Here is a 17,221-nt window from a genome sequence, read left to right as displayed (position 1 = left end):
ATTCCAAGTTATAATGTTACAGACATTATCTGTGTGATGATTCCAAGTTGTAATCTTACAGACATGATCTGTGTGATGATTCCAAGGTGTAATCTTACAGACTTGATGTGTGTAATGATTCCAAGTTCTAATGTTACAGACATTATCTGTGTGATGATTCCAGTATCCTGGGATACTTTTTTCGCATCCTTTTTTCATGCATAAATGCTGGGATACTTTTATTGCATACTTTTTTCATGCATAAATCCTGGGATTCTTTTTTCATGCATAAATCCTTGAGTTCTTTTACCCTTTTTTTCATACATAAATCCTGGAATACTTCTTTTACCTACTTTTTCATGATTATGTAAACTTTGTATACTTTAGTAAGTTTCTGGAACATTGTTGCTTGTGCAGTTAAGGATACAGATTCATGCATTTTTTTATATCCTTGATGGCTTTTGCTTTTAAAATTGTTTGTAGGCACAAACAAATGGGAGGGTGTCCCAATACTGTAAACTACCACAACAAATGTATGTCTCTGATCAATTTTTCGTGAAATGGGGATCATGTATATTGCGAGCTTAAGTGAGTTTCGCTGATACTTTCATTATTGATATGTACATGTACACTTGTTGATTGATATGTACATGTAAACTTGTTGATACATACATGTACACTTGTTAATTGAAATGTACATGATATATACATGTACACATTGATGCATATGTACATGTATACTTGTTAAATGATATGTACATGTACACTTACTGATATGTACATGTATCCTGAAGAGTACTGTACCATGATATCAAAAGTAGGTAATATCACCTACCTTTAAAATTAAGTCACTGTTTCCACTATTGATATTAAGTGGGGTTTTCATTTTACCCTGCTGTTTGTACTCATCAAATTGGATATGACTGTACATCATGGGTTATGACTGTACATCATGGGAATTACAGCATCGCCATATCAGCAAAGTGAAGTAATTGTAATCTACATGAACCATTTCGTTTGTTTTTGTTACCATTCTTTATTGATCACATTAAATGTTGAGAACTACAAAACTCCTGTTCTTTTAATAAATATGTACAGTTAAGTTTGTTTTCTTGTGAGAAGTTCATTTCTTGTTAATACCTATATTACTTTGTCCTTTGGTGTGTTTTTTTTTAAATTCCAGTATTTTGTCTAATTCATTTTATATAATATTTACCAGTATTGTAATGACAGCAGAGTTTTTCTTTCATTGTTACTTTAGTTTGTAGTATTTTATTGAAATGTTCAAATACCCAGTTACAAGAAAACTTATGCAAGACAATATTATTTATTATTAACAAGGATACTATGTAGAAAATTATGTATTCTTTCAAAGCATTTGAGTTATGATTACTTAAAACTTTATAATTTCAGGTTATCCTTTCCTTCAGGACATGCATCATTTTCTACATATGCAGCTGTATACACAGTGGTAAGTTTTCTTTTAAGTCACACTGACAGTTCCTATACCTTTACTGCCTAGTCTGGTACACATTACATACTGAATTTTAGTGACTGAAATATTATTACTGGTACACAGAATTTAGATATAAAAAAACTGAAAATATTTAAACCCAAATATATATGTATATCAGGGATTATCATGAGATAGATGAGATTGGGACCATGTATCTGATACAAAAATGGAACTATCATGCACATAAAGTTAAATTATAATGACTAGAGATTGGTGAAAAGCGCATAGTGTGTCAGTACTTTAAATTTGAAACCCAACTGGTCTTTTCTCGATATGGAACTTCTCAGGGGTTATTGATTATATTAACCCTTTCAGGACATATAACTTTATTTATTCCCCACCCTGACCAAAATATAAAATGGGTAGGGAGTTTAGCTGTTGCTATGTCCATCTGTCGGTATGTCATCCATCATTCTGTCCATAAATATTTATAATTCTAGACCATTCAAGGTATTTCAGCCAAATGTAGGTACATATATCAAACAATCTGTGTTCAGGTTCATTTTGGTACTTATAATTTTTTAATGCGGTATTTTTATATTGCCATGGAAACAATATGGAAACAAAGTGAGTATAATTAGTCCATCTGTCACACTTTTGTTTCTGGAGTTGAACTCCACAGTTTAGATAGGGGAATGAACAAAACTCTGGAGACAAAAGCTGGAAAATCTCTTTGATTGATGTATGAAAGACTCTTTTTTGGGACAGTGATTGTTAAAGGAATGGGAGTGTGATGGTATCCATCTTAGAGGCCTAGGCAGAGTGCGGTAATGCCCTTCCTAAAAGAGCTGAGAGACAGTTATCATTGACAAGTTAGGTGGTAAATATTTGTAAGTAATTAAAATGAATGAGAAAAATGTAGAAAATAGTGCTGTATATTTCCCAGTAGCAAGAAATCTCCAAGAATTCACTTTGGAATGAAAGAGGTACTAGGAAAAGTGAAGTTTGGAAGACTTTCATGTAAAGTATGCACTCCAGTTTGAGCAAAAGTAGTAACTGTTGGCAGTATGATTTTGAAACTAATCCCATTATCCAGGGGATGACTACTCTCATCTGCCCATTATCCAGGGGATGACTACTCTCATCCGGCCATTATCCAGGGGATGACTACTCTCATCTGGCCATTATCCAGTGGGTGACTACTCTCATCTGGCCATTATCCAGGGGATGACTACTCTCATCTGGCCATTATCCAGGGGATGACTACTCTCATCTGGCCATTATCCAGGGGATGACTACTCATCTGGCCATTATCCAAGGGATGAGTACTCTCATGTGGCCATTATCTAGGGGATGACTACTCTCATCTGGCCATTATCCAGGGGATGACTACTCTTATCTGGTCATCCAGGGGATAACTACTCTCATCTGGCCAGTATCCAGGGAATGACTACTCTCATCTGGCCATTATCCAGGGGATGACTACTCTCATCTGACCATTATCCAGGGGATGACTACTCTCATCTGGCCATTATCCAGGAGATGACTACTCTCCTCTGGCTTTTGAGGCAAGCAGATTGTAGCATCATTGTTGCTAAAACAAGCTAAGATGGTTGTGGTGTATCTTTTTATGACTTTGGCAGGCTGGATATGTGAGGTAATTTGCATAGTCCTTTTGTATTTTGAAGAACATAAGGAGCAACTTTTCAAAAACCACACACACATGCTTGTTAAGTGCAGGATTATCTTCTTAATTTACTATGAATATTTATGTACTTGTTTAACTCTTATTTTTCCTATAATATTTTTTTCTTTTTCTTCTTCAGATATATTTGCAAGTACAACTGAAAGTTAGGATGCAGAACCTGTTAAAGCCAGCCATTCAGGTGTTAATGCTCTATGCTGCATACTATACATGTTTGTCTCGCATCTCAGATTACAAACATCACTGGAGTGATGTCCTTTGTGGCTCTTTTATTGGAATTACTGTTGCTATTGTTGTGGTAAGTTAGCCCATTTACTCTGACCAAAATCAGGTCTTCACTGTCCTACATGAAGATCTGACAGCAACCGCTTAGGGACCATGTTCTGGTGAGCTATGTTAGTACCATCCTTGCTAATTTTATCTGCCAATCAGATGAAGTCTTATATTTTTGTGTTTTGGAGAATGAGCAGTGTAGCTGAGGTGACAAGGGACAGTTTTACAAATTGGCCTCTGGCAAATTTCATAACTTACGGCTGTGATATGACTTTTGAGCTGTTATTTGTTTAATAATGAAAGATATGGATATATTATTTTTTGTGAATTGGGTGTTTCAGGCTTGTGTTGTTCTTGAAATTGATGTGAGGCATGTACACATCCCATAGTCACTCCACAATATGTAGCCAATGAAATACCAAGACTGGGCTAGAAAGCAGTGCTAGCCATGCATAGCAATAGACACATTGGTTCAAGGCAAGTAAAATATCTCAATACTGCATGAATGATAACTACTTTGAATTGCTTAAAGCTATTAAGTACACATCATTTTACAAAATTATTCCCCAAGGAAATGGCTTGCATTTGCAAAGTGGCATCATGTGATGTCAAAATTGGCCTTCAGATGTGAAATGTGTGTGTAAATTTGGAGCTGGGGTGCATAAACTTTTTATTCTGTGAACTTCCGTTGACTTGTCAGGTCAAGTGAATCATATTCCTATATTTCGCTTTATTATACTTATAAAAAATATGGATCTTTTTTACCTCACTTGTGTATTTTATTTTTTATGAATTTTTATATTAAGCAGGTGTATGTGGCATTAAATTTGTATATAATTACCGTCCCTTGCACCATGAAGAGCATCAGTGTGTGCTGAATGATTTGATTCAGTCACATTTTTGAAAGCTGCATTTCCATGGGCCAATTCAAAGGTCACCAAAACATGACCCTAAGCAGTTGCTGTCTTATCTTCATGTAGGACAGTGGATAAACTTGAGTTACTTGTGGCATTGTTATAGGATTTACTATTGCTGTAATTGTGGTAAGTTAGCCATATTACATGTGGCCTTGTTATTGGAATTACTATTGCAACCAACCACTCCAGTGGCCTAGTGATTAGGGTGCCTGCCTCAGGTGTGGGAGGTTGCAAGTTTGAACCCCGGCTGAGTCATACCAAAGACTTATAAAAAATGGTACTTACAGCTGCCTCTCTAGGCACTCAGCATTAAGAGATTAGTGTTAGGACTGGTCAGCCTGTTGTTAGGATAATGTGACTGGGTGGGACATGATGCTCCATGTCTATGGCATGATGCCCCAGTGCTAGACTTCACTATAAGCTGCCACACTGCAGACATTGTAGTGATATGACTGAAAAATTGTTAAAGGTATGTTAAAAATCCAAATCACACACACACACTGTTGTAACCATTGTGTTAATTTAGTCCAATTACTTCCTTCATTGTTATAGGAATTGCAATCATTGTGGTAAGTTATCCCAATTATTGTGGTATTGTTATCAGAATTGCTGCAAGATAGTGCTATTATTTTGGTAATTTAGCCTATTTACTTGTTTGATTATTGTTGGAGTTGCTGTTGTTGTTGTTGTTCTAGGGTTTAATGCCATTTTTCAGCACAAGATAGGCTATACATGACGGCCAGTGTAACTGGTGGAGGAAGAACCCTGGAAAACCCAGGTAAGAACCACCAACCCACGAGAAGCTACTGGCAGGCTTTCCCATGTACCCACGCTAGCCGAGCCTTGGACTCGAACCCACGCAGACAGAGGTGAGATGGCAGTGATCCAGAACGGTAAGTACTTTAGACCACTCAGCCACTCAGGGCCCCAATTGGAATTGCAATTATTGTGGTAATTTAGGCCAATGAATTGTGTTATTGTCATTGGAATTGCAATCATTGTGGTAAGTTAGCCTAATTACTTGTTTCATTGTTATTGGAATTGCAATCTTTGTGGTAATTTAGCCCAATGACTTGTTTCATTGTTATTGGACTTGCAATCATTGTGGTAATTTAACCTAATTACTTGTTTCATTGCTACTGCAATCATTGTAATAAGTTAGTGCAATTACTTGTGTTATTGTTATCAGAATTACTTCAGTGTATTGCTATTATTGCGATAAGTTAGTCATATTGTGGCAGTGCTTTTGGAATTACTGTTGCAATTATTGTGATAAGTTAGCCCAGTTACTTTTTTTTAAAGAATGTCATTAAACAATAGAAATTGTATCATAATTAAAAAGATAATGTCATATTTTTATTGCATTTCTTATTAAAAAAAATTTTTGAAGCTACGTTTCTTAATATAAGAGATATTTCAGACATCACCATTGTGGATTGAGAATGAAAAAAGTATTAGTTATGGCTGTGCCTATTTAAAAGGATTTAGTAAGTGGGCTCATAGTTCACAAAGCTTTGTGCTATTTAGTCAATAATCATTTGCTGCATTCTTGATCAATTTCTGACTCTGAATTTGATTCTTATATATTACCTTTTAAGGTCTTTAACTGTTTTTGCTTTGCCCATGGTTTCAGTCCATACATGATATGACTTTACTAATTGTATCACCTTTTCTAAGGACTTCACTGTCACAGAGAAGCACAGTAGAGATCGAGCATTTTAATGCAAGAGTTCTTTAAATGATTTGATGTTTCTTATCAGTTTAACATTTCACTGAGAATATATTCTAAGGTCCACTTCTGTCTCTTTTTCTGTCTCCAAAAGCTACAAGACAAATTTCTGAATACATACTATCATACAGTGTAGATTCATTTGTCACTCTGGGGCCCTGGATGGCCATGTGGTTGAAAGCGATCACCTTTACAGATCACTACCATCTCACCTCTGTCCATGTGGGTGTGAGTCTCGGGCCCAGACAATGTGGTTATATGAGGAAGCTTGCCAGTAGCTTCCCATGGGTCAGTGGTTCTTACCATAGTTTCCTGGGTTCTTCGATATACTGACCACCATGTATAGCCGAGCATGTGCTGAAAAATGGCATTCAACACAAAAACAAAAACATATTTGTCTCTCTCACACATACCTTCACTAAAACAATACAAATTATTGCAAGCTCATTTATATTTTTATTGTACTTAGATAATGAGATTACAGTTGCTGTAGGAATCAGGTTACACATAATTTTGGCAAAGAGGGGTCATATTGTTGCTTACAATTTCCAAATCAATAATACATTTACATGTATTATTTACAGGTAAATTGCAAGCAACACTACAAACTCCTGTAACTTTGACAGTCTTTGTCACATTGCCAACATAACACAGCTGCAAAGAAATTAAGTCTGCAGCATTACCAAAAATGTCTAAATGTAAATAGTTTACTGTCGCTAAAATGATGCCAATCAATCAGAAATTCAGCTTTTCCTTTTACCTACCCACTTGGGTTACTGAACAGCAGACAGTGATTACAATGTGCCTATCATTCAGCTTGTGTTTGTTTCATTATTATGTAAGGATTCTCTTCTTAAGTCTAGTTTTTGTCGAAAATATCGGACATTTTTTAAGACATACCCTTGTTGAATATATCTGACTGTTTGAATAAAACATCTCTAGGATTGTATTGTTACCAACTGTTTCATATATGTACATGATGAAAATATATATATCAAGGAGTCAGACATACTGCCTGAACATACATGATGAAAATATCAATACAGGAAGTAAAAAGACTGTTTGGACATACAGGATGCAAATATCTATACAGGAAGCAAACATACTGTCTAGACATGCATGAAGAAAATATCTATAAAAGAAGCAGACATACTATCGGAACAAACATGATGCAGATATCTATAAAGGAAGCAGACACACTGCCTGGACATACATGATGAAAACATTTATACAGGAAGCAGACATACTGCTTGGACAAATGTGATAAAAATATCTATACAGGAAGCAGGCATACTGCTTGGACAAACATGATGAAAACATCTATACAGGAAGCAGGCATACTGCTTGGACATATATAATGAAAACATCTATACAGTAAGCAGACATACTGCTTGGACATATATGATGAAAACATCTTTACAGTAAGCAGACATACTGCTTGGACAAACATGATGAAAACATCTATACAGTAAGCAGACATACTGCCTGGACATACATGATGAAAACATCTATACAGTAAGCAGACATACTGCCTGGACATACATGATGAAAACATCTATACAGTAAGCAGACATACTGCTTGGACAAACATGATGAAACATCTATACAGTAAGCAGACATACTGCATGGACATATATGATGAAAACATCTATACAGTAAGCAGACATACTGCCTGGACATACATGATGAAAACATCTATACAGTAAGCAGACATACTGCTTGGACAAACATGATGAAACATCTATACAGTAAGCAGGCATACTGCATGGACATATATGATGAAAGCATCTATACAGTAAGCAGACCTACTGCTTGGACATATATATTAACATCTATACAGTAAGCAGACCTACTGCTTGGACATGCATGTTAAAAATATATATACAGGAAGCAGACATACTGCTTGGACAAACATGATGAAACATCTATACAGTAAGCAGACCTACTGCTTGGACATGCATGATAAAAATATATATACAGGAAGCAGACATACTGCCTGGACATATATGATGGAAACATCTATACAGTAAGCAGACCTACTGCATGGACATATATGATGAAAATATCTATAAAGGAAGCAGACCTACTGCTTAGAGAAGCGTGATGAAGATATCTATACAGGAAGCAGACATACTGCATGGACATATATGATGAAAACATCTATACAGTAAGCAGACCTACTGCTTGGACAAGCGTGATGAAAATATTTATACAGTAAGCAGACATACTGCCTGGACATACATGATGAAAATGTTTATAAAGGAAGCAGACCTACTGCTTAGAGAAGCGTGATGAAAATGTTTATAAAGGAAGCAGACATACTGCCTGGACATACATGTTGAAAATATCTATACAGGGAGCAGACATGCTGTCTGGACAAACATGATGAAAATATCTATAAAGGAATCAGACTTGCTGCCTGGACATACATAATGAAAATCTATAAAGGAAGCAGACATGCTGCCTGGACATACATGATGAAAATATATATACAGGAATTAGACATGCTGCCTGGACATACATGATGCAGATATCTGTAAAGGAAGCAGACTTGCTGCCTGGACATACATAAAGAAAATATCTATAAAGGAAGCAGACATACTGCCTGGACATACATATTGAAAATATCTATACAGGAATCAGACATGCTGCCTGGACATAAATGATGAAAATGTTTATAAAGGAAGCAGACCTACTGCTTAGAGAAGCATGATGAAAATGTTTATAAAGGAAGCAGACATACTGCCTGGACATACATGTTGAAAATATCTATACAGGGAGCAGACATGCTGCCTGGACAAACATGTTGAAAATATCTATAAAGGAATCAGACTTGCTGCCTGGACATACATAATGAAAATATCTATAAAGGAAGCAGACATGCTGCCTGGACATACATGATGAAAATATATATACAGGAATTAGACATGCTGCCTGGACATACATGATGCAGATATCTGTAAAGGAAGCAGACTTGCTGCCTGGACATACATAATGAAAATATCTATAAAGGAAGCAGACATACTGCCTGGACATACATGTTGAAAATATCTATACAGGAATCTGACATGCTGCCTGGACATAAATGATGAAAATATCTATACAGGAATCAGACATGCTGCCTGGACATACATAATGAAAATGTTTATAAAGGAAGCAGACCTACTGCTTAGAGAAGCGTGATGAAAATGTTTATAAAGGAAGCAGACATACTGCCTGGACATACATGTTGAAAATATCTATACAGGGAGCAGACATGCTGCCTGGACAAACATGATGAAAATATCTATAAAGGAATCAGACTTGCTGCCTGGACATACATAATGAAAATATCTATAAAGGAAGCAGACATGCTGCCTGGACATACATGATGAAAATATATATACAGGAATTAGACATGCTGCCTGGACATACATGATGCAGATATCTGTAAAGGAAGCAGACTTGCTGCCTGGACATACATAATGCATACATGATGAAAATATATATACAGGAATTAGACATGCTGCCTGGACATACATGATGCAGATATCTGTAAAGGAAGCAGACTTGCTGCCTGGACATACATAATGAAAATATCTATAAAGGAAGCAGACATACTGCCTGGACATACATGTTGAAAATATCTATACAGGAATCAGACATGCTGCCTGGACATAAATGATGAAAATATCTATACAGGAATCAGACATGCTGCCTGAACATACATAATGAAAATATCTGTAAAGGAAGCAGACATGCTGCCTGGAAATACATGATGAAAATATCTATAAAGGATATACGGCCTGGACATGATCATGAAATGCTTTTGTAGGATCCACACAGACTGAGAAACTATGCTGTGATATACAAACTTGAAATTGTGTTTCTTTAAAATAAAATGTTACAAATAATAGTTTCTGTTAACAGACATGTTATTTAAAAGTAAATAATGTATTTTGTATGTAAATAATGTAAGAAAGATATATTAACATTATCGATAAATCAACCTGATGTATAATAGTGTGTAATATGCACAGTATCTCAACTTCTGGTGTGTTTTTTTTCCAAGCAATGATACATTCACTAGTAACAAAAGTTTTTTGAACATGTTTGTAAAAAAAATTATAATTAGAATCATGAAAAATTTAATTGCAACTAGATCAGGAGGTGTTTTGTTGTAAGTAGAATCATGAGGTGTTTAATTGTAATTAGAATCATGAGGAATTTAATTGTAATTAGAATCAGGAGGAATTTAATTGTAATTAGAATCATGAGGTGTTTAATTGTAATTCAAATCATGAGATGTTTAATTGCAATTAGAATCAGGAGGAATTTAAGTACAATTAGAATCATGAGGTGTTTAATTGTAATTAGAATCATGAGGTGTTTAATTGTAATTCAAATCTTGAGGTGTTTAATTGTAATTAAAATCAGGAGGAATTTAAGTACAATTAGAATTGTGAAATGTTTAATTGTAACTAGAATCATGAGGTGTTTAATTGTAATTCATACCATGAGGTGTTTATTGTAATAGAATTATGAGGTGTTTAATTGTAATTTGAATCAGGACGTGTTTAATTGTAATAGAATCATGAGGTGTTTAATCGTAATTAGAATCATGAGGTGTTTAGTTGTAATATAATTATGAGGTGTTTAATTGTAATTTGAATCATGTAATTTGAATCATGAGGTATTTAATTGCAATTAGAATCATGAGGTGTTTAATTGTAATTAGAATCATTAGGTGTTTAATTGTAATTAGAATCATGAGGTGTTTAAATGTAATTAGAATCATGATGTGTTTAAATGTAATTAGAATCATGAGGTGTTTAAATGTAATTAGAATCATGAGGTGTTTAATTGTAATTAGAAACATGAGGTGTTTAAATGTAATTAGAATAATGAGGTGTTTAAATGTAATTAGAATCATGATGTGTTTAATTGTAATTAGAATCATGAGGTGTTTAATTGTAACAGAATCATGAGGTGGGATCAAAAGAAGACAACAACAGTACATTTATTGTTTACATTTGGCCTGTTTGGTCCATAAGTATTTTAGGTCATTTAGACTTTTCTCAGGTCTGATCCCTTTATTTTTCATACATGGTAATTACTCCAAAATAATAATAATTTTGTTTTACAATTAATGTTTTGTACTCAGAAAAATGTAGTTATTCTTTTTTCACGTATTAAAAATTACTAGAATGTCAGTAACCCTTGACATTAATATGATATGCAACTCTTCATCTTCAGGCTTTACAGGTATCAAGCCTCCTGCCATGCAATTCACAAGGTTTATGCACATCTCTCGGAGCTGATAATGAAACTAATACCGGTATGTCAGATTTAGCAGTGTTGAGCCATGGTGAGGAAAATAAAGAAAGAAATTCACTGACTGAAGAGGTACAGGGAAACAGATATGCTAAAGCCACTGTTTCAGAGAGTTCAGGGGCTACTGGCCCAGTGAGAATGTGATACATGGGCTACTGACCTAGTGAGAATGTGATGAATGGGCTACTGGCCCAGTGAGAATGTGATAAATGGTCTACTAGTCCTGTGAGGATGTGATAAACTATGTTAACTTTTTTTTTCACAACAAACAATAAACACAATAAAAATATTCAAAATGAATCTGAGGGTGGAAAATGATTCAGCTAAAGTAAATTGTAAGCACTTTATGTTATCAGTGTCCTTGTATCACAACAGAATAATTTGCAACATTTACACATCAAAGCAAAAACTTGTACTTAACAAAACATTTTATATAGTAAGACTTTGATGCATAATAGAAGTTCTTTATATATCGGGTCACTTGCCAACCATTTTTTATACTTCTGTCTCGTTGATGTAGGATTACGTCAGATTTCATGTGTTCATCAGTCTAGTTATTACACCGTGTTTTTTGGTCATATGGCCAAGACAGATAATTGTATGGTTCTTTTGACCATCATGTATCCTTTCACACATTCTTAAATTATGAACATTTCTATATCAGCAGATTTTATTTCTCTGAATATATTACCTAATCAGGACTTTAGTAACCAAAGCCTTAGATTGAATGCCCTTTTTTCCTCTGCTTTTCAATTGTTTCCGCAGGACAGTTGACCAAGTTCCCATTTGACCAACTTATGCTGTGAGGATTGAAAAGAGCCTGCCTAGTACACCTGAGGCACATCCAGTGAGTGTTCTATGAAAGCTTGAACTTGGTGCACCTTTTTGTCATTGTGCACCTGTAAGCGCAATAAAAAATGACTTTAGTAATCAAAAGGACAAAGAGTACAAGTTATGTTAGCCAAAAAAAACCTGACATGTAAAATCAGAATTGACTTGGAATCCTCGGTGGTGTAAAAGTACAAAAATGTAGAAAAACTTTGAAAATACATCACAGATGTTCAGTGCAAAGATAAATCAATTAAATAATTCTGACTTCTACAGTAGATGCTTTATATTTCCAGAGGAATTCAACAGGTTTTGTTGTATATAGATTAGGTAATGTAATTGACATGGTTATAAAATCTGCTGATATAAAATTATTAATAATTTAAAACTAATTTTGGGGAATATTAAATTGGCCTGTCCCTTGATCCTTCCATCAGTCTGTCCCACTTTCATTTCTGCATGATTATGCCCTTAATTATTTGTTAAATTTCACCCAGATTGGGTATATAGCATGATATTGAAGAGACCTTGGCCAAATTTGATTTTTACAGTTCTGTCATCATTTAGTTGAGTTCTTGCATTATATTGTCAGATCCACCTATCACCATTTTCAGCACAATATATTTCCTAAACATTATTGGATTTCAACCTGATTTGGTGTCGAGCTTGAATTTTATTAAACCCTGTTTGACTTCTGTTTCACGATTTAGCAGAATTGAAGCCTCTGATTGTTTGACCTACATACTTCGATTTCTGCACAATAACATGTGTAATTACTATTGCATTTCAGAGATATTTTCTATACTATAGCTATTGACCTTGACCTTGGTTTGATTGTTATTATTATTCATCATCGATAAGAGAAGTTATTGCATTGATTGTCTGTCAGATACACCCACTTTTTATCACAATAATTTTCTTAATTATCACTGTATTAAAACTTAATTTGATATGCAGCTTGATAATCATGAGACCTTGGTAAATTAATTAGTGGCATTTTATATCATTTACCTGAGTTAGTTAGTGATTCCTGATTGTCAGCCCCCTCCATTTTTGTTTCTGCACAATAACTCCCACATTGGATTTTAAACAAATTTAGTAGGCAGCTTTGATTTTGATCAAACCTCGGTTCCATACTCTTAAGTATTATCGACTTTCAAGAAATTTTTTTATAAAGCTTGATAGAGATAAAACTTCAACAGAAGCGATAAAACATGCAGAATTTGGTTATCAGCTTTCTTCATCATTTCATGATTTATGGCCATTGAATGTTGGATTATCAGCTTCCATCATTGTTTCATGATTTATGGCCATTGAATGTTGGATTATCAGTTTTCTTCATTGTTTCATGATTTATGGCTGTTGAATGTTGGATTATCAGGTTTCTTCATTGTTTCATGATTTATGGCCATTGAATGTTGGATTATCAGCTTCCATCATTGTTTCATGATTTATGGCCATTGAATGTTGGATTATCAATTTTCTTCATTGTTTCATGATTTATGGCCAATGAATGTTGGATTATCAGTTTTCTTCATTGTTTCATGATTTATGGCCATTGAATGTTTGATTATCAGGTTTCTTCATTGTTTTATGATTTATGGCCATTGAATGTTGGATTATCAGGTTTCTTCATTGTTTTATGATTTATGGCCATTGAATGTTGGATTATCAGCTTTCATCATTGTTTCGTGATTTATGGCCATTGAATGTTGGATTATCAGGTTTCCTCATTGTTTTATGATTTATGGCCATTGAATGTTGGATTATCAGCTTCCATCATTGTTTCATGATTTATGGCCATTGAATGTTGGATTATCAGGTTTCTTCATTGTTTTATGATTTATGGCCATTGAATGTTGGATTATCAGCTTTCATCATCGTTTCATGATTTATGGCCATTGAATGTTGGATTATCAGCTTCCATCATTGTTTCATGATTTGTGGCCATTGAATGTTGGATTATCCGGTTTCTTCATTGTTTCATGAGGTATGGCCATTGAATGTTGGATCAACATAAATTTGTTTCAGCGCAATTACTCTCTTAATTATGCTTTTAGAAAATTAAAATTTTGCATACAGATTTAGATTTAAGATGGGACCTCACCTGGGATTGTTTGTATTCTGTGTGATATGTAGTGTCTACTTCTACAAAGATACCTTAACTAAAATCACCATAATCACCTTGCACATCCCTGCTACCTGTACAAATGTACCGTAACTTTTATATGAACATCATCATCTTGTACTTCGCTGCTTCAAACAAAGTGAGAAACATCAATATCTAGAATTTGTGTCTTTAGATTATAGTCATTTAACCAATGAGAAACTGGGGGCCAAAAATTAAGTTTTTCTTTTAAAGTAAAAGTAACATGGTTTAAAAAGTTATATTTAATCTTTATTTTTGAATTTCAATTGATTAACTTGTGTTTCTTTTCTTAGAAGAGTCAGATCCAAGTCCGTAGTATCATTATTAAACTAGTGTCAATATAAGTTAAAATTCATTGGTGTAGATACAGTTATTGTTAGAAGAAAATTAAAATAGTAACTATGGATATGTAGCAATGTCCATGGCTGACACTTTAGTAAGTTTGAATATCCATGAATTTTATTTTGTTGCATATTTATTTTAATAGCTCATCTTCACTTAATTCACTGAACACCATTCCATTGTTTACTCATTTAAGTAAACTTTTGCATGCCTAATAAATTAAAATTATCCTTCATAATTAGTGTGCTGAAAGATACCTTTAGCACTTTCATTTTTAATGTCTATGCATAATTTTATAAGTCCACAAGATCATATTATATCTGTACATTTGTGTGTCTGTTATGAATTTTATTTCCGCAAAGTAACTTGAGTTCTCCACTAGCTACAGTTACCAAACGTTGTGGATGGCTTGCACTTGGGGGTGAGAAAGAAAATGTTAGATTTTGGGGTCCAAAAGGTCTAGGTCATTGACTGAAATAAGAAAAATTGTTTCTGCACAAAAGTGTCAGTTCTACACCATGTCACTTTACTAATATTTGTGGATGACTCAGACATTGGGTAAGAAAGAAGTCGATTGATTTTGGGGTAAAAATGTCAAAGGTCAAGATCACTAAATGAAAAAAGAAAAATAGTCTTTGCATAATTACATGAAGTTCTAGACCAAAGGATGTGGAGTGGATACATTTTAGGTATGGAAGAGGCTTATTGATCTGGGGGGTCAAAATAATTGAAGGTCAAGATCAGTGTGACTCAAAGGAAAATGAGTTTTGTAAAATAACTTTTATTCTAGAGTAAGTTTCTTGATAAATGGCTTGCACTCAGGGTAATTAAGAAACCTAACGATTCTGGGGTCTAGGTATGAGTATCGTTGGTTTTCCTAATTTTTATTAATGCATATCACTTTTTATGATTTGTATGGCATGAATAATTTTTACACATTTTATTTTCATTAATTTCTTGTTTTCAAACTATACTTTTGCTTTTAAACATGATTCTTTAACTTTGTAATACAACCATGTATAAAAACTTATAATAGATGAATAACCCCAGTGAAACTTGTATCATCATTGATACATTTTGCTATGAATTTCATTTTCAGCCTGTACACCACTCCATGTAATTTTTCATGAACATTTCTTGTATTTTCGAGACTTTTATACTTAAAATTGCTGCTTTAGCAAACTTCATTAGGTGAAACTTAAAAGGTGGTGTAGTGCTTCATTAAATCAAAACCTGTTATTTTTGTGAGATCTAGCAGTGAAAAGTATCTATTCCATCAAATCCTAATTGAGCTTCATCCTTGCAAAATTAAAATGTTTTTTTTCTGCATTTTGAGACTATCACTGCGTTTAATAACTGGGTATGATTTATATGATAACAATAACTTCTAATCTTTAGTTCCAAAATTCTGATAATTTAGCATATTTAAATTTGTATATCATTCATAAGTTGCTCATCTGCAACATCTGGTATGTATTTTGTCCAGTATTGCTTGACAGAAGAAATCTACAATAATTATTTTGCTAACATTTTTGTATAGTATATTTGAAAGTTACAATATCTGTATTGTTGGAGTATTGAAATAAATGATGTTTAAAAAATTGTTGTTATTTATTTTTATAATGGCTGCTAAGTTTAGTTAGTTCTAGGTATCACTGTTCTAATGTTGTTGTTGTTTTTTCTCCTTGCTCGGTTAGCCTAGGTATCAACAATAACATTTTAAATTTAGCTTGAATTTTTATGCTGTTGTGTGTGTATGTGTGTATATATATATATATATATATATATATATATATATATATATATATATTTGTATTTGTGTGTAATTTAGACGTGTAGCATGATGTCCCACCCAGTCACATTATCCTGACATCAGACCGACCAGTCCTAACACTAACCTGTTAATGCTGAGCACCAAAAGTGGCAGCTTTTAGTACCATTTATTGTAAGTCTTTGGTTTGACTCGGCTGGGGTTTGAACTTGCGACCTCCTGCATCCAAGGCAGATGCTCTACCACTATATATCACTTTGTTACATTTCCATCAGATGTGAACTTCAATTTTATTTTGATGAGACATTCAGCAGTTTTAATTAAAAGTGTTTCACATAAGAGTTATGATCTCTTATTGCCATGGACCTGACTTTGTTTTTCACAGCATAACTTTACTAAGGAATACTTAATTTCAGCAAAAGCTATTGAACACCTGTATATTGATGAGATACTGAATGCGATCTTCAGAAAAAGTTATTGTACACCTGTATGTACTGAGTTAGTTCAATTTTCGTTTCATGTTATGATTTAGAAGAGTTATGGCTCTTGGTTGTCCATCTCCAAATTTTGGTTTTCAAATGGAAAGTCTTCTGTTTAAGAATAAGCTAAGTAAAATGAAGTGAAAAGGGCCCTTCACAATGCAGACATCATTACTAGCTGTGGTTACTACCAGCAAAAAGGTCACAATGATCCTCTTTTTATGCCAGAGTGACTATGTTAAGTTTTTTTTAATTTATTGGTTCGTCGGTTGGTTTTAAC

The 17,221-nt window shown here is 34.0% G+C and overlaps 1 protein-coding gene across 3 annotated transcripts in view; it reads left to right on the top strand.

Annotated features, from left to right (window-relative positions):
- Positions 1–16,292, top strand: part of LOC149784997 (putative phosphatidate phosphatase) — a 38,032-nt gene extending 21,740 nt beyond the window's left edge. For 2 of the 3 annotated variants that reach the window (XM_089978690.1, XM_089978693.1), the window contains exons 4-6: positions 1,393–1,450; positions 3,262–3,438; positions 11,295–16,292. In XM_089978690.1, the coding sequence (XP_089834816.1) occupies positions 1,393–1,450; positions 3,262–3,438; positions 11,295–11,516 (457 nt within the window). In that variant the 3' untranslated portion in view covers positions 11,517–16,292. The remainder of the gene's footprint in view (positions 1–1,392; positions 1,451–3,261; positions 3,439–11,294) is intronic. The other variant, XM_089978691.1, reaches the window with a different exon arrangement.
- Positions 16,293–17,221: the final 929 nt, after the last annotated feature.

This window comes from Sinohyriopsis cumingii, chromosome 13, assembly GCF_028554795.1.
Source record: "Sinohyriopsis cumingii isolate HCF-2022 chromosome 13, ASM2855479v2, whole genome shotgun sequence".
Lineage (NCBI taxonomy): Eukaryota > Metazoa > Mollusca > Bivalvia > Unionida > Unionidae > Sinohyriopsis > Sinohyriopsis cumingii.
Note: the sequence above shows the minus strand (reverse complement) of the source record. Positions and strands in the feature narration are given on the sequence as shown.